The sequence below is a fragment of the Drosophila grimshawi genome, unplaced genomic scaffold (assembly GCF_018153295.1).
Source record: "Drosophila grimshawi isolate 15287-2541.00 unplaced genomic scaffold, ASM1815329v1 contig_1367, whole genome shotgun sequence".
NCBI classification, from domain to species: Eukaryota; Metazoa; Arthropoda; class Insecta; order Diptera; family Drosophilidae; genus Drosophila; species Drosophila grimshawi.
In genome coordinates, this window is record NW_025062889.1 from 6,061,483 (window position 1) to 6,083,509 (window position 22,027).

Below are 22,027 nucleotides of genomic sequence, written 5' to 3' on the forward strand. Positions count from 1 at the left end.
ATTTTTTTTTTAATTTTCTTGTCAACAATAATTTGGCTTATATATGTCAATTGCTGTAATTATTTAAATTGGCCAATGTGAAGCATGGAAAAGGGTCTTTAATAAAATGAACTGTCCAACACTATGAATTGAACGCAGGTCATTCGTTAACACTGTGCATATGCTGAAAAATGGCTGACACTTTTAATTGCCGAATCAAGTGATTGTTTTAGTGCATTTTGCTTAATATAATGCTGAAATATGCACAAAACAACTTAAATCTAATAAACGAATATAATTTAATGCTATGCTTATTTAATACATGTGTTGAAACACACTAAAAGGTACGTAAAATCATCGTTTCAAATTGCGGTTCGCGTTGTGCACGACAGTGAGAAAAAAGTGTAGCTAAGAAGTAGAATACAAAAGGGCCCGCAAACGGTTTTCGGTTGCTCTCTTTTTTTGTTCTGTATGTGTATGTGAGTGTGTATATATGTATGTGTGTGTGTGCTCAGCAACAAATTGCTTGAAAAAGGCGCCAGTTTGTTGTTGCTTGCCGGACAGGCAAAACTGAATTTAGATAAAAAAAATTTTATTCAATTTGTGTTTCGAATTTTACAGAAAAGACTGCGCACAAACGTAACACTGCACAATAATAAAGCAATCCAAATGATGAACAACCATTTTCACTTGCAACAAGCACATGACCACCACAACAACAACACGCCACAAAATGTGGCGCCGCAACTCAGCAACAACACGGTCGCAGCACCAGCCACATATAGTTATTTAACGCAACCCACAACTGCCGCTGCACCAAACCCCCAACAATGGTTGACCTATCAAATACTGCCAACGCCATCGCCCACATTGGCTGCAACTTATGCCAAGCGTTATTATGCCACCGCCAATCCGACAGGAGCAGCAACAACAACTGCAACTGCGACGCATCCGAGCAGCATACAAATAACCAACAATTATGCACAGCCAACGCAGCAGACGCAAGCGAGTCAATTTAAGACTAATAACATTAATAATATACGCATTATAAGCACAGCGCCCAATGTTTATAGTCTGAATAAAAGTGCTGAGCAGCTAAATCAGCTTTATGCCACGCCCACATCAACAACAGCGGTTACAGCTGCCACAGAACTTTATGCTCCCATGGGTGCTTATTATACAGCGGCGGCGGCGCCACCACCAAAGCTGCAGCCACCGCCACTAGTGCCAGTGAGTAAAAACAACAGCGTTTCAGCGCTTCAAAGCAGCGCCGGCGCCGCCTCATCCACTGTGGTGCTGGATCGTATTAATATATGCATAAATAATCATTATGCAGAACCAACTCTCTGCCAGCCTTCGCCAATAATACCCGCTATACAGCATAAGGCGCTGATGCCGCCGCTCATCGATAGCAGCACAGCGGACAGCAGTTGCAGCAGTAGTAGCAGCAGCAGTATTTGCTCAAACGGACGCAGCAATAGCAGTAGTCTCGCTACAACTGCGAACACATCAGCTGTCATTGTCATAGACGAGCCGGACTCCACAACCACAACAACAACACCGCACACGCCGCCCACAACACCAGAAACATTGAGTTGTTCCCCCTTGAAGTCACCGGGCAGTCAGAGCAGCAATAGCTGCGTGTTGTCACCAACGGCACAGTTGAAGCAGAGCTTCACCAATGTCACCAAGAGCATCGACGAGGCGGCAGCAGTTGAGGTGGCACTTGTGGCTGTTGTTGCCGCAGCACCGCCCACACCGCCGACACCCCCGCCACCACCACCGCCGCCGCCGGCACCCGCACCGGTTAGCTATGCTCTGCAGGAGGATGTCTTTGTCAAATGCAATGATGGCCGCTTCTATTTGGGCACCATAATAGCCAAATCGGAGCAACAGTACCTCGTCCGCTTCGACGACAAATCGGAGCAGTGGTGCGAGCTGGCGAAACTGCGCAAACTGGGCAACGAGCCGAGCAGCGACAAGAGCACTCAAAGTGGTCCCATGTGCGTGGCCTGCAAGCAGGCCCAGCACGAGGATATTGTGGAGATATGCGAGCGTTGCGGTCGTGGATATCATCGTGGTTGCACCACCGAAATTGCCAGCGGCATCTGGTGTTGCAAGCGTTGCGCCAAGCCAATGAAAATGCAGACGGCGCTCGAGGCAAATAAACCGCAAGGCATTTGCCGTCAGCTGCCATATCATGTAAGTCGTTATTATAATTAATAGTCTATTGTTTATTGTTATTATTGTTGTTGTTATTGTTACGCAGGTGGACAAGCTCAGCTGGGATGAAAAGCATCGCGTGAACGAAGAGCAAATTTACTGCTATTGCGGCAAGCCCGGGAAATTCGATCACAACATGCTACAGTGCTGCAAGTGCAGAAACTGGTTTCACACCCAGTGCATGCAGAACTTTAAGCGCAAGCTGCTGCGCGGCGACATGTAAGTATATATATATATATATCTATATCCAAATCAAATTCATTTGATGTTGCTCAAAATTAGTGACTTTTGTTAATAATGTACGCCAATTTGAACTACGCTTAGAGTAAACATTTTTTTCTATATCCGAGTCTAAATCCGAGTATCCGAGTATCCGAGTATTTATTTATTAAACAATACGAAAACTAAATTGCAATTCTATTCAACAGCTTCTTTGTGTTCTGCTGCACTGTTTGCAACGATGGCGTTGAGTATCTGCGTCGCCTGCAAATTGATTGGGTGGATATGCTGCATATTACGCTATATAATCTGCGCAAGCATCAGCACCAGAAGTATCATCATTTATTGAAGGACATTTGGCCGTTTATCCTGGAGCAGCGGCATCAGCTGCCCATTTGCGAGGAGTGGCGCCAGTTGCCGGAGACAACGCTGATGGAGCGCATTAAGCAAACGCTCAAGGAGTACTCGGATCGTTTCATCTGTGGCAGCGAGTTCAAACGTGCCCCTGCATACTATGCCCTGCGCCACAGCGGTCCGCCCCTCTCACCTCGTGTATTCCTGCAGACGGAGGAGGTGCTTTGCGATGAGCTGCTTGTCGATAAATTCAAACTGCTGCTGATGCCTGAGGAGGAGCAGGCGGAGGTGTTGAAGACGCAGACAAAGACAACGCAAGAGGGCGTGGGAAAAAACACCATCTCAACTAAGGACGTATACGAGTTTCACACGGATGAGGACGACGAGGAGGCGGCGGCCGAGGCAGAGGCTGAGGTGGATACCAGCGAAGATGAAATACCCATCAAACAAATCATGGAGAAGGTCAAGAAGCAAAACAGCAACAAGCAGCCACCAACATCAAACGGAGAGCAGCAGGTAAGAGTTGCCTTCGAGGTGGCAACGATCCTTGTCGATAAATAGTAGAAGTTCGAACATCTCATAATTGAAAATTCTACATCGTTTTTTTAAGCACCTAAGCAAAATGATTTGCAATACCCTTAAGACTTATACGATAAAAGTCAAACTTATAAATTTGTATCAAATTTTAGCAGTTGAGCATAATGCCGGAACGCACGCCCGATTTGGCCGATGATAATGCCAACGATGGTGAGCCGGGCAAGCTAATGGCGCCTGCGCCTCCTCGCCTAGATATCTCCTCCAGCGCTAACTGCAAAGTGAACGGCAGCAGCAGCAGCAATAGCCGGAAAAGAAAGGCATTCCGTTTGTCAAAGCGCTACGACAACAGCCGTCACTGTGATCTCTCCTCCGATGAGAACTCGAGCAGCAGCCGTGGTACCAGCTCGCTGGATCTCATCATACCGCCACCGGCCAATTTTCTCGGCCGCAATAATCCCTTTCTAATGGCCACGCCCAAGAAATCAGCCCAGCAGCGCAACGGTGGAGTCGGCGGAGTTGGTGTTACAGGCATTATCAACAGCATATTCAAGCTAAAGCATGTCAAGCAGTTGAACGGCATGGATCAGCTAACGAAGGCAACTGGCGGGGCCCAACAGCCGCGCATGCTGCGCACCGTAAGGCGAAGACTGAGTGCCAAAGATATTACCATTGGGCCCAATCAGGAAGTGCGCAGACGTCGCACCCGACGCATGACCACGGCCGTTGAGGTGAGTGTGGATTAGTCGATTTAGATTAGTCAAAACTTTTCAAAAGTGGGCATTTCCCTTATTTCCCTTTTCGATCCGAAAACTAATGACACTATTCCGTACACTTAACAGGTGATCAACACCACAACAATAAATCCTATACCCAGCCACTACTTTCCCATATATGCCAAAGATTTGCAGCCGCCGCCGCCAGTGCCACCGTTGCTGCTGCCACCAGAGAAGCCGACGCATGGCCGTTTATTACGGCAACGGCCGCAAAAGTCACGAGGCGGCACGCCGCCAAATAGTCGACGCAACTCCACCAGCTCAACAGCCACCAATGGCAGCAGCAGCAACAGCAGCGGCGGCGCTCATCATCACCCAAATGGAGGTGGAGGAGGAAGTGGGCACCATTCGATGCTGGATTTAAAGCAATCCGTAAATAAATACTTTGGCGGCGCCATGAATCGCATCGATGCCGGCGAATCCTTTGCTATACGGGCCAAACGACGTATGGGCAATGGCCATGTTCAGTATTTGGTGGAGTGGGGTGGCGATCCTCCTGCTACTGCGGCTGCAGCTGTCCCCCCAGTCACAACAAATGGAAACTAAGCATTTGGCACTTGATGCGTTTAACAACTGATTACTTATTATTATTATTATTCTTTATGGTATTTTTTTAATTTTTCATTTATGGTTTAAACCGAAAGTTTGCTGCCAGATCTTTAGGCCCAATTTTTTGTTTTTTTGTTAATCTTTGAAAAAGCCACTGCCAAATTAGCAAAATGTTTTTGGCATTTAAAATATGCAACAATAATAACAAGAATAACAAAAATGTAACTGAATACAGGTTTTAATTGTGCAATGGCAGTTTATTGTTGAAATAAGTAAAATATAACTGATGCAACATTTTTATTTTTGAATATTAATTTGGCACTTGAAAGTATTACAACATTAAACTGAAACTATTGTTTAAATCGACAGAAGAATGAGCGGAAACGTATTAAGTATCTAAATACATACATTTAATCGCCACAATTGATAGACGTTTTCTGAATAGGGTTAAGCTTCAGTTCGTTTCCAACTATTTTATAGCTATTACTACATACATACACACATATAATAACTATATATATTTTCAAAAAATATATGTAATGTATTTGATTAAAAAACAAAAAACAAAAACATTAACATACAAAAATATTACAAATCATGTTATGCATACAAAAAACATTAGGAGAGGTATACTTCACACAAAACTAATCGAAAGAAAAGGCAAACACAAATTAGGGATAATTCAAATTACCCATAGATTAGAAACAATTCATCAATGAATAAATACAATTGAACTTTAGTATGTATTATTAAAATCCACATGAAATCAAAATTGAGTTGAACGCAAACAAAATCTCATGCATTTCCATACGTATTTGCATTACAAATATAAAAAAGCATTAATATAAATGTGTATATTATACTTTTAAATAAATGTTTATAAATAAGTGGATATATTTGCCGATTTTAGATTGCTGCAGAAGATGAAATTGCATACATTGTGAGAAATTCGCTTGCCTATCGAAGACGACGGACTGCAACCTAATCGGTTATCGATTGTGGAAATTGTCGTTCCCAAAAGTTTGATTTATCATAGTAGGCTACAAAGGCATTGAAAAATGTTCATATTTTGACTCAGTTCAACAGTCTGCCTGCCACCACATTAGGAGACACACGAAGAAAATTAAAAAAATACGCTTATTAGCCAAAAAAAATCTTTCCAAAAAAATATAAATCGTTTTTTCTAATGCATTCAATCGTTTGGTTTGCTTAAGTTTTGTTTATTTTGTAAAAAATACAAAAAGATTACAAAAAAATATTATTTAAAACTTGTGCATACAAACTTGTGTTGCGAAACTACGCTCAATACGGTCGCCAAGGGTAAGTTCATTGTGGGGGAATACCAGATAAACGATACACCTTTGGGGAATATCAGACATATGACGCACTGGAAAGTTCTACGTTACGTCCATTCGCAGAACATCTTGGGTGATGTTGAAACTTTGTAATACAAATATAGCTTCCGAGTATAATCATATAGAATATCATCTAGGTATTTTGACATAATTCAAATTAATTTCTAGTTGCGGGTCGCATTATATATAGGCAAAATTAGCATTAATATCGAACAAGAACAGTGTTGGCTAATACCACTTTGCATACTTAGTGGCAACGATGGAGCAATGTGGAATAAGTACCAAATCTATCGACTTCTTTCATTTTCTAGCGAGAGCCGAACGTAGCGAGTGTTTTTCTCCCTGGTTGGCTCAGGCGAGAAGTATATTCGGCGAGTCGAGTAGAGTCCGTTTAAGTGAGCGGTCGTGGTTTCGCTTAGCACACGACTTATCACATATTTTTTGTGAAGAAAAAAATATTAAAAAAATAAAAAAAAAATTAAAAATATAAAAAGTAACCAAAAAAAAAATTGTAAAAAGTAGCAAAAAATTCGAGCAAGTGTTGAAAACGTAAGTACGATCGCAACAGCGAAGACATGAGACAAAGAGACGAAATTTTCTTGTGAAATGTAATTCGTGTGCCACGCAAGATGGCGACGTAAGCTATCGTCAAAAAAGAGCACAGTAAATCGCCAAAGAAATCGAACAAAGACCCAGCCCACTGTATGATTTGTAAATTGTATTGTGTACTTTATATTACTATGAGATTTTCTATGCAAATTACCGTAAATTAGTTCTTATGCTGCGGGCTAGACATATGCATGTATGTGTATGTGCGCATGTGGAAATTTTCCAACATGCGTTTTGGCTTTTCGTATTGGTGTGTGTGTGTGTGCGAAAGAAGGAAACACACAGCAGCAGCAACAACAAAGCACATGCCCATGCCGCGCAGTGTTGCCATGTCGACCAATCGACCGCCCGTCTAACTGTCACATGCGTCAGTATTGCCTACAAAGGCACGCACGCATACACACGTACACACACATACAAACACAGCAGCAGCAAAAGAGGAGCTGAAAACAGAAAACCACGCCGCTTTTTTTTTGTGTAAATTTTGATTTTTTCATTTTTGCGGTGCTGTTAGCCTCTTTAAAAACAGAAAGAGATAAATAGAGAGAGATACTTGGCAAATTGGTTTATAGCTTAACTGTGCAGTTATTCCATTTATTGCAGGAGGACATAATCACCAAACATGGCTTCTTTATACGTGGGTGATTTACACCAGGACATCAATGAAGCGGGACTCTTTGAAAAATTCTCCACTGCTGGCCCAGTTCTCTCCATTCGTGTCTGCCGCGACGTTGTCACCCGTCGCTCATTGGGCTATGCCTACGTCAATTTCCAGCAGCCAGCCGATGGTAAGTCACAAGTCATATTTGAAAATATTGTGAAATTGGCATTACTCGCTTGCATCTTGCATTGCATTGCTACAAGGAACTCCCAAGACTGTCCCCCCCACAGTGACACAAATAGCAAAAAACACGTGTACAAATTTGCAAATGCACGCACACAGACACGATTCAAAGCTCTCGCTAGTTTGTGCGTGTGTGTGTGTTTCCAGTTTTTGTGTGTGTCTGAAAGTGAAAGAGAGCGAACAAAATGGAGAAGAAGAATAAGAATAACAGCTGGCTGTGTGTGTTACTGGCTGCGAGTCATCAAAAAAAAAAAAAAAAAAAACCTGGAAGTTTCTATGCAAACTGCAATTTTCTGATGCTATAATATTTCACACTTGAACAATGGCTTATCGCATACGTCGCCGCACCCCATTCTGCAGCCTCGTCAGTTTTTATTTGTTTCTTTTCTTTTTCTTCGCAACTATTGTTCCCAAGCGGTGTTGTTTGCATATGTATAGATAATTATGTATACATGTATATATATATATAAATAAATATATATATTTATATATATATGTGGGTGTGTGTGTGCGTCATAAACATGTGTTTATTGTTTATGCTTGAGCATTTAAACATTTTAAAACTCGCTTCTTATTTTATTAGTTTTTATATCTATTTATAGGTTATAGTTGATTAGCGAATATTTGCACGTTTAACATTAATTTGTGTGAGGGTGTCGCCGTGGCAAAATTATATCTCTTTCTCTTCGTATTGCTTTCACTTTTTTGCATGTTAAATGCAAGGCCGTTAACGTAATACATGCTTATGTATATGTATAGATTCCTGTTCATTCATGTGCCGACCATTCATTAACACGTGCAACTTCTTGGCATGCCAAAGTCGAAGAGATCCAAAGACAACTTTTTTATTTTCTGTTTTGTTTTTACAAACGAAAACAAACATTAACTCAACTTTCACCGCACAGCGCAACCAACTAAAAAACAACTGGTGTTGTTGCTCACTGCAAAAAGGTCGTTTACATTTTGGTTTTTATTGAATTAACGCAAGCACAGCTGCTGTCTGTCGTGTCCCCCTGTGAAAGCAGCGTCAGCAGCGTAGTCAGTCATAAATTCCGTAGAGTTTACTGAACCGCGTCAGTTTTAGTTTTAATGTTTTATATCTGCTTGCTTTTTTTCTAATGGTTATGGCAAAGACAAGCAACTTCTACCCATTGGTTGGTCAAAAATCCTTCATTTTGAGTCAACTAAGATTCATTGTTGCTAGATTATTATTTCCGTGACTTACCATGTAGATGGGCAGCAATTCCTTTTTACAGAAGTAGAAGCGTTACAATCTACTACAATAGATGCTATGGTTAAGAATAAGCGATAAATGTGGCAACTTCTACCCATTGGTTGGTCAAAAAAAGAATCCATTTTGAGCCGACTAAGATTCAAAGTTTGCTAGAATAATTACGTGACTTACCGTGTGGATGCAGCACAAATTCTCATTCACAAAAGTAGAAGCGTTACAATCTATATTTATTTTCAGTATTAGTTAAATGTGGCAACTTCTACCCATTGGTTGGTCAAAAAATAATCCATTTTGAGCCGACTAAGATTCAAAGTTGCTAGAGAAATACTTAACTTACCATGCGTTAAGGCTCTGCCCTTGGGCATTGAATAGCTAGCGCAGAAGTAGAAGAGATACAAATATCTTGAAGCTTATGGTTTTTATTGTGTATACTACACAAAATATTCCGATTTTGCCATCTTCCATTTTTGCTCTGACCCTGAGCAATATTTGGGTATTGACTTAATTTACTTTAAATTTTTGTCCAAACGAAACTTTGCGTAGTTGGTCAAAACACGTTTGACGCTAGGCAGCAGTGAATTTGATTCGAAATAAAATGATTGTAAGCGATTTTGACCTTTAATTTAAAATTGGCGAAGTAATGTTTTCATTGATAGTTTTTTCAATTCCGTTTAAAATTTGCAAAGTAATGTTAACAGTGGTTGATTTCTCAGTTCTTCTTGATGATGTAACTTTAAATAAACAAATGAAACTCTTTTTCGTTTAATGATACAGCTGAGCGTGCTCTGGATACAATGAATTTTGATTTGGTTCGCAACAAGCCCATACGCATTATGTGGTCGCAACGCGATCCATCGCTGCGCCGCTCCGGCGTTGGCAACGTGTTTATCAAGAACCTTGACAAGGCCATTGATAATAAGGCCATTTATGACACTTTCTCCGCGTTTGGTAACATCCTCAGCTGCAAAGTCGCCACCGATGAGAAGGGCCACTCCAAGGGCTACGGCTTCGTACATTTTGAAACAGAGGAGGCCGCCAATACATCCATTGACAAAGTCAACGGCATGTTGCTCAACGGCAAGAAGGTATACGTCGGCAAATTCATTCCACGCAAGGAGCGCGAGAAGGAGCTGGGCGAGAAGGCCAAACTCTTCACAAATGTTTACATCAAGAACTTTACCGATGAGTTCGACGATGAGAAACTGAAGGAAAACTTTGAGCCATATGGCAAGATTACCAGCTACAAGGTAAGCATTCCCATTCCCAAAGCAGCCTACTGCTTACACCCATATATAGCATTGCTCTTATTATTATTGGTGTTAAAATCAACAGGTCATGTCCAAGGACGATGGAAAGAGCAAGGGCTTCGGTTTCGTCGCCTATGAGACAACAGAGGCTGCCGAGGCCGCCGTCCAGGCGCTCAATGGCAAGGATATGGGCGAGGGCAAAACGCTGTATGTGGCACGTGCCCAAAAGAAGGCAGAGCGCCAGCAGGAGCTGAAACGTAAATTCGAGGAGCTCAAGAAGAAGCGCCACGAGTCTGTATTTGGTGTCAATTTGTATGTCAAGAATCTGGACGATTCCATTGACGATGAGCGCCTGCGTAAGGAGTTCTCGCTGTATGGAACGATCACATCGGCCAAAGTCATGACCGATGAGGAGGGACGCTCCAAGGGCTTCGGTTTCGTTTGCTTCATCTCACCGAATGAGGCCACCTGCGCCGTGACTGAACTGAACGGTCGCGTTGTCGGCAGCAAGCCCCTCTATGTAGCACTTGCCCAGCGCAAGGAGGAGCGCAAGGCGCATCTGGCATCGCAGTATATGCGTCACATGACCGGTATGCGTATGCAGCAATTGGGACAATTATTCCAGCCGAATGCCGCCAGCGGTTTCTTCGTGCCTACAATGGCGCCCAGCCAGCGCTTCTTTGGCCCCCAGATGACGCCCCAGATGCGTAACACGCCCCGTTGGGCGCAACAGATTCGCCCCGCCACAGCGGTGCAAAGTGTACAGGCCGGTGCCGCATCTGCGGGTGCCTCCGCTGCCGCCGGTGGCTTCCAGGGTGCAGCAGGTGCTGTGCCCACACAGTTCCGTCAGTCGGGAACAGGTGCGCGCGGCGCACAGCCCCAACAGGTGCAGGGCACACATGCCGCCGCTGCTGCTGCAGCTGCAGCCAGCAATATGCGCAGCTCGGGGGCACGCGCCATCACTGGCCAGCAATCGGTGGCCGCTCCCAACATGCAGATCGCTGGCGCTCAAATTGCCGGCGGGGCCCCGCAGCGTACCACAACCTACAAATATACCGCCAACATGCGTAATCCGCCAGTGCAGCAGATGCAGCAGGCGCAGCCAATGCCGCAACAGTTGCAGGGCAAGAGTAAGTAACCAAATCGGAAGAGGGGGGAATCAATCCTCTCCCAAACAATAGTTTCTTATCTGACTGACACCGCATCACTTTTGCTTGCAGACCAAGAGAAGCTTATTGCCTCGTTGTTGGCTAATGCCAAGCCACAGGAGCAGAAACAGATCCTAGGCGAGCGTCTGTATCCGATGATTGAGCGCATGCATGCCGCTCTCGCTGGTAAAATCACTGGCATGTTGCTGGAGATTGAGAACTCAGAGTTGTTGCACATGCTGGAGGATCAAGAGGCACTCAAGGCCAAAGTGGAGGAGGCAGTTGCTGTCCTGCAGGTGCATCGCGTCAGCGAGCCCGCCAACTAAGCTCGAACCACAAAGCGGATTAAAAATTTTTACAAATCACTCGACACCCAAAAATGTAAATATTATTTTTGCAGTAGATGGAAACTGAAATTATTTATTTCTACCTTTTTCTCTTGCAGTTTTTTTTCCCTCATTCACTTTTCAATTTATACAGAAAATCAACACAAGAACAGAATTCGCATATTTATGCTCAAGCAAAGAAAAAACGCAGCGAATGACACACAATAACAACAAGAACTGGATGGATGAACAACAAACTTGAAGGCTAAAAGAAGAATAGGGAAAAACTCCAAAATAGCCGACTATTTATTCTTTTCCGATAGGGCAACAAACATACACAATATAAACAATTTCAATCATTAATTTTCGATCGCATTTACGCAAGTATTCAACGCAGAGGCAATTAACTATCTGCCGCTAATTACAACAATGGAAAACAAAGGAAAACATTTTTTTTTACATATACAGATATTTATTATTTCCATTCTTTCGATTCTTGATTCTAAACTAAAATGAAAACAAGAAAAAAAAACACAAACAGCGGAAAATATGTGAATCCGAAAACATTTTATATTCATATTTATATACATGTATAAAGAGATATATATGTATATATATATATATATATATGTTTCTTTCTTGAACTGAAATGTTTATTTTGTATGCGTACGCAAAATGCAGAATAAATAATTGTGAATGCAAAAAGAGAGAGCAGATACAGGAAAATAATTGAAATTGTTAAGCCAGTCGGCAAGTTTCTTGTTACATCAACACAGACACACACACACAAAAACTTTTAAAGAATTTTCGTACACTCAATATTATATTTCACATCTTTCAAAAACAACATCAACAAACAACACACATGAAAGTCAAATGTAATATTTGTTCTGTCATTTCAAATGAAAAAACGCAAACTTTTAAAAAAGATGAAAAAAAATAAAACAAAAAAATTGCAAAAATGTTAAAATAAATAAAAACGAAAAAATGAAAAAAGTAAAACGAGAGATATAGAGCAGAAAAAAAACCACAACAAACAACCGCAAGAATATGAGAGTCAAGTTTTTGCTACTTTGAAAAACCAACAAAAATCAATATGTTGAGAAGAAATACAATTTTAAAAACAAATATAAATACAAAAAGAAAAGCAAACAAAAAAAAAGCGAAAAACATACAAAAAAATTGCAAAAATCGATGTAAAAAACTAAAAAAAAAATATATACATATATATATATATATAAATATATGAAAAATACAAGAAAATATGAAGGCGCTAAAGCGCGAAACAAATCGTGAGAAGAGAGAACTTCGAAACGGGGAAAAATGCGAACAAGCAGAATTTTTATGTTTATTATCAAAAACAATTACAAAATAAAAACATTACAATTTGCTTATATGTATATCAATATGTATGTATACATATGTAAGTACATATCTATATATGTATACATACATATACATATACATTGCAACAAAAAGCAAAACATATAAAACGAGCGGAACGTCAAGTTATTTTTTATTAGTTGCGTTCAGCATTTTGTTAAATATGGCGATGTTTTTACACCGTACATACAAATATATTAACGCAAGAAAATAAAATAAAAATAAAAGAGTAGGCCATGCGCAAGTTGCTGGCAGTGAATTCATATTTTTTTATTAAATAAAATGAAAAAAAAAACTAATTGAAAAAATTGCAAAACACAAAAAAATTTATACGCAAACAGCTGCAAAAAATATTACAAAAATATAACAAAAACCAACAACACATAACCAAAACCCGATTTGGAATATTAAGGATTTTTTGAGTATTTTGCTAAGGAGAGATCAACCAAATTGTGCGAGAACCTTTTTCTTTTTATCAAATATAAAACCACAAACACACACACACATAAATATATATTTAAAAAAATATATATATATGGCAGATATATATTTAAAGCGATATAAGCAAACCTTAATTTGTAATAATTCAATATATATTTGTTAACAAATTGGATTGAACGCTGATTATTGTACAAAATTGTGCAAGAAATATCGCGACAATATGTAAGCGCCGCTTTGAGCCAATCCAACAAGATATTCGAATGAATTAAAGTAGAGGCGCACAGCAAGCAGTCAACTAAAACAACAAAAACAAAAAGAACAGAGCAACAACTTTGTACACCCTGAAAATTTCATTAAATAAATTTCCACTTCGGCAAAAACACAAACCTATTGCATTTTTATTAAGGGCAAGGGGTGGTAAGAATAAAACTATCTACTAAATTGTAGGGTTATTCATCCCACAACAATCGTGGCAATGCTTGAACCTATATATGGAGTGTATGTAAATGTAGTTATTTTTATATATTGAGATTTTCGATAAAATTATGTAACGAGATACGCATGTGTTTCGCTTCAATGAATTTATTTTATTGCTATATAACAATCGTCATTGCAAAGAGCAAATATTATTTAATGGAAAATTCAATAAATAGCCGTACAATTCGAGAGAACAAATTGCAGCATATACAAAAACTTCTTGGAACTTAAAGTAACAGTAAATTTAACAAAGCAGATTGATTGATTTATAATATAGTATAAACTTTTGGCTTTGCTTCGGCTAACAGAAAGGAGCAAACTCCAAGCTGATGTCGCACTCAGTTGTGACTAGGACATACTCCATACTCCATCGTTGATCGTTCCCGTCTTAGTCCTCATCATCATCGTCGTCGGAGGGCACAAACAGATCGTTCTCCTCCAAAAAGTTGGCCACATTTTTGCTAATTGTGGCGCCCACAAAGAGTCCCGGGATCACAGCACAGAAGATGGCGAACAAGCCAAAAGGCATCTCTGATGGCTTTGGCTTAAGGGCACCGCTGCGAAACTGAACTCCCGACATCTGACGACGTACAATGTTGTTGTTGCTGCGGGCAGTTTGTTGGCCAATTTGTTGTAGCGCTACATTGAGCGGATACGTCAATCGCGACACTATCATTGTGTAGTCCCTTAATGAGCTTTATATCTCTAGAAGATTGCCAATATATGTATGTAAAGCAGCAGAACCTTGCGATAATCGGCCGATATGATAGATATACGTAGCATCGAGATTCGCATGCAAAAATCGATGCCGATACCTTTTGAGTCATACCGATGGCCAACATTGCCACATCAGCTGACTTGTGGAATTAGTGCTGTACAACGTGGGGAGAAGTGCGCGTAATTCAATTAATAAACGAAGGTCTCATTTTAGATAAAACTGCTTTATTTATGTTGCTCTCATATTACAGCTTATAGATTTGGGTGTGTATATATTGCAGAGCGATTATAAATGCCCAAGGGTTACATTTTTTTTTATGTATATGTATAAATATATATATACATATGTATATATATGTATGTTTGCCTTCAACTAGTAAAAGTTACAAATGTTAATAGCCATTGATTGCGTTTTTAAATACACCGATCTATGTGTGTTAATTTCTCTTCTGTTTCATTATGGTTTACAGTTAATTGTTCATTTTTGTTTTTGTTTTACTAACATTACTGATATTGGTATAGCTCATTTGCTTGCTAAACAATATACAAAAATTGAATGAATATTATAACAAATAAAATATTGTCTGCCAATATGCAAGAAATCAACTTAAAATAATCAACAAGATGCTCGCCTTGTTATTAGAGACAAATACGTATAGAACTGAGTTACATATAGATACTCATAAACTTTGGAACGGCAGGTGTACACTAAGTTCTATTAATTTGTGAAGCTGTTTTACGTTTTGCGCACTCGTCGAAGAATACTTTTTGCTTTTGATTATCGAAAATTTTGTGTAGGAAACGGGTTTGCGGACGTTTGTTGATCTTAATGTATAAATATATAACTTAAATAATAGGCAAATTTGTGTTTGTTATTACTAAATATTGTTTTTTTTTTTTGTTTTGATTTTTTGTTGTTTGTGATACTATTAAGAACTGAAAAAGTTCTTGTGGAATCTATTTACGGAAAGAGCTTATCGCATAAGAATTCTCTATTTCCTTTTTCTTTTTTTTTTTTGTGTACATGTTTTAGGCCTTAAAATCAATTTAAAATTGCACTAAACATACAAATAGAACAAAAATAAATACATACAAAATATAATAAATTACATTACGTACAACTTGGTTGAATGTCGCTTTTAAAAATGTTTTAACATTAACAACTGAACATTAAATTGGCTACATTTTGATTTTGAGTGTTTGCGTTTAATGGAAAATTGATGAGATAAGCTTTTAAAGTGTTTTATATATTTCTAATGTGTGTGTTCCAACTGATAAGCGACGACCACCAGCTTAATCTCTATTTCTAAGCTGATTCATTCTGCAGATAATGACAAAAAGTGAAGGAGTCACTAATAATTGGATTGTAAAAAAAAAAATACAAATGACGAATGTTTAAGTTAAGTGCGCACAATAATTGAATTCAGAGCCGGTGCAAGACTAAATAAAGAATGAATTTTTATACATTCTGACAATGATTAGGCATAATCCTTTAGCCGCGTTTAGAGTCAATAAATGATGACACGTGTTTCTTCTTTTTTTGTTATTGTTTGCTTAACCTCTTGTTAAAAGTCCATAACAAATTTAATTCGCTCTATTCTAGTCTTAAATTGCAATTTTCAGAGCGTTACACTTTATAATTTAAAAAGAAAAATTAAACAAAACAAGGCAAAATAAAGCAACTTACATAAACTGTGGACACGCTAATTTCAAATGATTTATGTTTGAAAATTGCAATTTTCTTTCGGTGACATTTGGGCGCATTTGTGAATTTATATAGGGGCGTGGCGTGGCGTGGCGAAGATGGGGGCGGATTCGGGGCAGACTCAATCGAATTCGGCAATGGACTGAGTTCGGCGGCTGCTGTTGCGATTCAAATCGACCGGCTTAGTGGCGCCCGGCGTATTGGCCGCTGATGAGGATGATGATGATTCATCGCTAGGTCATAAATCCTGAAAGCGTCGCACATCCTCCCAATAGTGGGCGGGTATCTCGAACAGCTTAGCGGGTATATTGTCGCGAAACTCAAACTTCTGAAATGTCACCTTGGCGGTAACCGTATGCAATACGGGTATCTCAATCTTAACGGGAAAGCCCGTTGGCAGTTTTAGGGTGACGAAATCACGCAATTTATTAATATGCTTCAAAGGTGCCACGACCTCAAGCACATCCAGCAGCATATCGACGCTAAGTGGAAAATCAGCGCTCATCGCAACTGTGGCACGCAGCGTTTTATTTGATTGCTTGTTGACGGGAGTGCGTCCCAGCTGGGGGCATTTGCCCACTGGTGCACTAATATATTCCGACCAGGTAACACTCGTCGTTGGTGGCGGCTGCAACGAGCTGCGACGCGGCAACTCCGGCAATGTCAGCGTGCTGCCGGATGTTGGCGTGGATGCCGCATGATTTGATTCTGAATGATTGCCACCCTTGGTGATTGTCTCGACAATGGCGCGATTCTTTTGCAAATCCTCGTGAGATAAGTGCTCCCGCCGCTTGCGTTGCTTGAGCACCAATCCCTGTATGGTATAGATCTCGCATTGATATTGTCCTCCAATTAATTCCTTGCGATTCGCCCGGAACAGCCAGCCGCGCTGGGCACGTGCAAACTGAATGGTCTTTGTGGACATCTGGGTGGCCAGGATATCGGTGGACATGAGCACATCCACCTCATCCTCCATATCAGATTCCTCATAGCGCAGACGTTGATAGCACAATTGCTCATTATCTAGCAGAACGAGGGATTCATTTGGTGGCGCCTCGCCGCGAAATAGAAACGAAATATCGCCCCGATCCCAGCGCATATCATTGAAGTCAACTAATGTGGTATCCAGACGCAGCGACGCCCCACACTTATACAGCCGACAAATGTCCGAGGGCAGAATGCGTGAGACGAGCGGCAGCCACGACTGAAAATCCCATTTGAACTCCATGTAAAAGTCTTGCATTTGACGCAGTGCTTCCACGAGTCGTTCGCGTCGACTCTCCATGTGCTCACGCGACTGCAACTTGAGCATGCGTAGCAATTGGGTTATCGTCTGGCGATGGCCATAACTGATGGCCTCGGCCAACGGTGACCAGCCCTCGTTGTTCTTCACCTTGACGGGCGCATTGTTCGCGAGCAGCAGACGCACACAGCAATTGCGGCCGAGCATTACGGCCAGATGGAGTGGCGTATTACCGTGCGTATCCTTGGCGGCCACCTCTGTTGTGGCACTAGCCAGGAGGAGGCGACGCTGCAGCGTCCTTATATCATTCTCAAAAACGCTGCGATGCATGGGAAACTCAACGCAATCATCTGCAAGGGGGGCAGGTATAGGTGCAGGTGTTATTTTTGTTTTTGTTGCTGCTGTTGTTTTTGTTGTTGCTGTTGCTGCTGTTGTTGTATCGTCATCATCGTCGCCCTCGCCCGCCGATTGATACTCATCCGATTCAGAGTCATCGTCAGGTGAACCGTTGCTTCCCTTCCCGTTTGTTGTATGCTTTGTGTGCTCGACCTTTTGATTTTTGTCACACTCGTCCACTTTTTCGTTGGACATGTTTCACTCACCGTCTCTTTACCAAAACACACTTTTTCTTTTTGTACTTTATACAAAAACTGCTGCTATTTTGCTGTCCAAAAAATGGCTCTGTTTATTGATTATTATTAGCGATGGACTGACGACAGCGATATGTGCAACATATCGATAAGATATCGAACAACGCAGTTTCTTTACTGGCCAGTACATTTTCTGATAGCTGTTGCGGAACGAATTCGATTAAACATCACTAGCGATTTGAATGGTTTATTGTACGACTATTGCAGAGTATGCCGGCATATTACAAACAAAATATGTTGTTAACAAACACAAACAACTGAAAGTTAACTAAGTACTTGCTATTTTTTATATCTATGAAGTAATTTTTTTAATGTAATTTATTATCAGTCTATGCATACCAACAATTGATAGTAACAAACGCTGTGCACTCTGCCCATCACTAATGCGTCCCATACACGTTACATCCAAATTGAACAGCAGTCAAAATAGACTAAAATCATTTTGTGTTTTTAAATCTCATTAGCTAAATGTGTTAATTATGTCAAATTATTCATATAGTTTGGCTATAAATTCCCAATACCAGCCGATTGAAACGTGTGGGGGCCACGCATAACAACATCAAAATAGAGAAAGAAAAAAAAAAACAAAACACAGCAGGCAAGGCGAATCCGGAAAGAGGGGGCAACTGCAAGCGAAGACGAACGGCAAAAAAGGCAAGGCAGCAAGCAAATAATAAACTTGAACAAGTTTCATAATAATAATAATAACAATCAGAATAATACCCTAAACAACAATATCGCGCAGATAATGTCGAGCGATGAACTGTCGTGGCGCACCAAATATTCGAGTTCGCGTTATCAACGCCACGAAAGCGCCGAGCAGCGGACGCCCTTGAATGCCAGCTCGTTGCACTGGCAGCGTCAACAGTTCGGCAGCGATGTGGACGAGCAGCTGCGACGCCGGCTGCATGCCTCGCCCGCCTACATAGATCGACTCGAGCAGGAGACAGTCCTCGCCGGCCACGAGGGCTGTGTCAATTGTTTGGAGTGGACAAGCGACGGCCTGTTGTTGGCCTCCGGCTCGGATGATTATAAGGTGATGATATGGGATCCGTTTCGGAAGCAACGCGTCCACACGATCAACACGAAACATTTGGGAAACATATTCTCGGTGAAGTTTTTGCCGCGACACAACAACAACATTGTGGCCACCTGTGGCGCCGACAAATATATCTATGTCCATGACATCAATCATGGCAACGAAACGATATTCAGCTGCAATTGTCACACGATGCGCGCCAAGCGACTGGCCACTGCACCAGATTCACCGCACATCTTCTGGTCCGCCGGCGAGGATGGCACCATACTCCAATTGGATATGCGTGAGGCGCATCGATGTCGTGGCTCCGACGAGCAGCCGCAATCGACTTGTGGCGTTCGGTTGCTCAGCCTGTGCACGCAGGTCGAATCGACAACGGAGGCCAAATGCTTGGCGATTAATCCCCGGCGAACTGAATATCTTGCAGTGGGTGCCACTGATCCCTATGCGCGTGTTTTTGATCGCCGCATGCTGCCAGGCGAAGGTAATTCTTGGTACACCTTTAAGGATTTTGCTAAGGTATTTCTTAATTTTTCTAGCCAGCAGCTGTGTCTCCTACTATGCACCCGGCCAGATTGTGAAGAACATCAGTCGCAACATTGTCCACGAATCCCGAACCGTCACTTATTTGACTTTCAATAGCTACAACTCAACGGAGCTGCTGGTGAATATGGGCTGCGAGCATATCTATCGCTATGATATACACAATGCCACTGCGCCCATATTCTATGACCTGCCCGAGTACACAGCAACGCCTACCCAGACGGAGGCGGAGCAGCAGGATGAGCATACAGAATCCAAGAGTCCAGAAGTGCGAACGTCCAAGAAGGAACTAAAGCGTCGACCGCTACCCACGAGCATTGAGCAGCACAAGAAGCAGGGCAACGAGCATCTCGAAAATGGCAAATTGCTGGCGGCAATTGATGCATATTCCGCAGCACTGGCGGAATATCCACAAGGTGAAGTTCTTTATTTGAATCGGGCAACGGCGTTGATGCGTCGCGGCTGGTTTGGCGATATATATGCGGCGTTGCGTGATTGCCATGAGGCGCTGCGTCTGGATCCGACCTATGTGAAGGCGCACTTTCGGCTGGCGCGTGCATTGCTGGAGCTGCATCGGCCGCAGGAGGCGCACAAGTGCCTGCAGGAGCTGATACAGCGATTTCCCAGCTTCGCTAACAATCACGGTGTGCTCATGCTACACAAGGACATCCACGAATCGCACGAAACTGCTGGTCACATGTCCGATCATGAACCGGTGATGATTGAGAACGGATTTCGATATCTCCGGCTCACGGACGATGAGTATGCGCTGCGCCGTGCTGCAAAGGATTATAAGCAGCGCTATGTCGGACATTGCAACATCACAACGGACATCAAGGAGGCCAACTATTTGGGCTTCTACGGCGAGTTCATTGTAGCCGGCTCCGATGATGGCAATTTCTACATCTGGGAAGGTGAAACGGGCAAAATTCGTGCCGTGTATCGGGCCGACAGTGCCATTGTGAATTGTGTGCAATCCCATCCAAATATATGCATGTTGGCCACCAGTGGCATTGATCACGATATCAAAATCTGGTCACCGTGCGCTCCCAGCGCCGCGGAGCGACCCAATATCATTGTGGATGTGGCACGTTATGTGGAGGATAATCAGGAGAAAATGCGCACAGATCCCTTCGAAGCGAATACGCGCAATGCGTATTGTTTTAATAATTAAATGTGTCACACACACAGACACACACACCGCTAGTATAATGTCGAACTCTAGTTTTAAATTGGAATTGTAATTGTAATTGGAATTTGCAATACAATTCAAGCAATAATAGGACACTTCTCCCAATCACTTCTGCTAACGAATCTTGCAGCATTAATATAATATATATATATTTATATATATATATAGAGTTTATATAAAGCTAATAGTGTAATTCGCAATAAGCGCCATCAATTTTGTTAAATTGTCAAAGAAACCTAATTATTAAGCACATCATATGGATATGTTATCTAAGAAATCAAAGTAATAAAATTCAAAGAATTGAAATGGTTCGTTTTAAACTCAAATAAAAATAAGGTTGCATATTACGAAAACTTCTCTTTATATGATGTGAACAAATGTTTTTATAATTTGAGATTAAGTCCGTCGGAATATTGATTAATATCAGCTTTGAACAAAAAAATCGACAATTTTTGCATAGCCACTTTACAAAAACATGATAATAATATGAGCCTTTATGTTTAATTTCAATAATTGACAATGTTTATATTTTTGGAATTATTCTGTTTATTTATCGTAGTTATTTAAATCTATGCTCACATGTATACATATACATACATATAAATATTTTACTTTATGTAATAATATTCAAGTATCGTTTTTTTTTTGTTTTCTCTTGTGTTTTGTTGTTATTAAATTTTTCATCAATTTTTATCATTAAAAAACTAAGTAGAATTGATAGCTTCACATGAATGTTTTCTATCTTTATATATCGCAAACGGTAAACGTTATTGTAGTTGTTAAAAATTATGTTATGGTATGAAAGTTGAACAATTTGATTTGTAGAACAATTTAAAGTACTTAAATTTTTTTCATTAAGATGTAGGATGTTTAGAATTAAATATATTTCTCTTGCTGTCCTTGAGTGTATGTGTGTGTTGTGTGTGGGTGGTGTGTGAAGAGTGTGGCATGTTGTGGATTTTAGTTAGTGGCTTAAAATCTAACTGAATGTGTAGTAAATATTCGCGGCCGTGCGGATGATTTTTAACGTTCTACTTGCACATTGTTTCACACTACATATTATGTATAATTATGTTTCTATATATTTTTTTTTATGAATTCTCTTTTAATTAATTTACAAAAGTGCGTATTTTTGTTTCATTCTTTTGTTTTTGTAGGGGGTTGTCCATATTTTGCTTTTTATACAGTGTTTTTGTGTTTCATTATTTTTAAGAATAGTATATTACAAACTATTTTATGA

General features: G+C 40.8%; 5 protein-coding genes across 6 annotated transcripts; 3 read left to right on the plus strand and 2 right to left on the minus strand.

The window, feature by feature from the left end:
• The first annotated feature begins 122 nt into the window (after nt 1-122).
• LOC6559044 (polycomb protein Pcl) lies at nt 123-4,930 on the plus strand. 2 transcript variants are annotated; one of them, XM_032734810.2, is made up of 6 exons: nt 123-323; nt 601-2,181; nt 2,249-2,421; nt 2,631-3,291; nt 3,468-4,040; nt 4,152-4,930. In XM_032734810.2, the coding sequence occupies exons 2-6, from the start codon at nt 649-651 to the stop codon at nt 4,629-4,631; spliced, it is 3,420 nt and encodes a 1,139-aa protein (XP_032590701.1). In that variant the 5' UTR covers nt 123-323; nt 601-648; the 3' UTR covers nt 4,632-4,930. The 2 variants fall into 2 exon arrangements, with proteins under 2 accessions (XP_032590701.1, XP_032590700.1); XM_032734809.1 differs by having other exon boundaries at nt 125-323; nt 3,465-4,040.
• Nucleotides 4,931-6,367: 1,437 nt separating this feature from the next.
• LOC6560416 (polyadenylate-binding protein) lies at nt 6,368-12,391 on the plus strand. Its single transcript, XM_001985840.3, has 6 exons — nt 6,368-6,538; nt 7,202-7,386; nt 9,451-9,923; nt 10,009-11,053; nt 11,144-11,452; nt 11,517-12,391. The coding sequence occupies exons 2-5, from the start codon at nt 7,221-7,223 to the stop codon at nt 11,395-11,397; spliced, it is 1,938 nt and encodes a 645-aa protein (XP_001985876.1). The 5' UTR covers nt 6,368-6,538; nt 7,202-7,220; the 3' UTR covers nt 11,398-11,452; nt 11,517-12,391.
• Nucleotides 12,392-13,787: 1,396 nt separating this feature from the next.
• On the minus strand, nt 13,788-14,467 carry LOC6560200 (essential MCU regulator, mitochondrial). The gene has a single exon (XM_001985841.3). It carries the CDS (start codon nt 14,372-14,374, stop codon nt 14,087-14,089), a length of 288 nt encoding a protein of 95 aa, XP_001985877.1. The 5' UTR covers nt 14,375-14,467; the 3' UTR covers nt 13,788-14,086.
• Nucleotides 14,468-15,296: 829 nt separating this feature from the next.
• Nucleotides 15,297-18,139, minus strand: LOC6560201 (ankyrin repeat domain-containing protein 13C). Its single transcript, XM_001985842.2, has one exon. The coding sequence runs from the start codon at nt 17,952-17,954 to the stop codon at nt 16,359-16,361; it is 1,596 nt and encodes a 531-aa protein (XP_001985878.1). The 5' UTR covers nt 17,955-18,139; the 3' UTR covers nt 15,297-16,358.
• Nucleotides 18,140-18,488: 349 nt separating this feature from the next.
• LOC6560431 (WD and tetratricopeptide repeats protein 1) lies at nt 18,489-21,055 on the plus strand. The gene is made up of 3 exons (XM_001985843.3): nt 18,489-18,667; nt 18,759-19,536; nt 19,592-21,055. The coding sequence occupies exons 2-3, from the start codon at nt 18,762-18,764 to the stop codon at nt 20,767-20,769; spliced, it is 1,953 nt and encodes a 650-aa protein (XP_001985879.1). The 5' UTR covers nt 18,489-18,667; nt 18,759-18,761; the 3' UTR covers nt 20,770-21,055.
• Nucleotides 21,056-22,027: the final 972 nt, after the last annotated feature.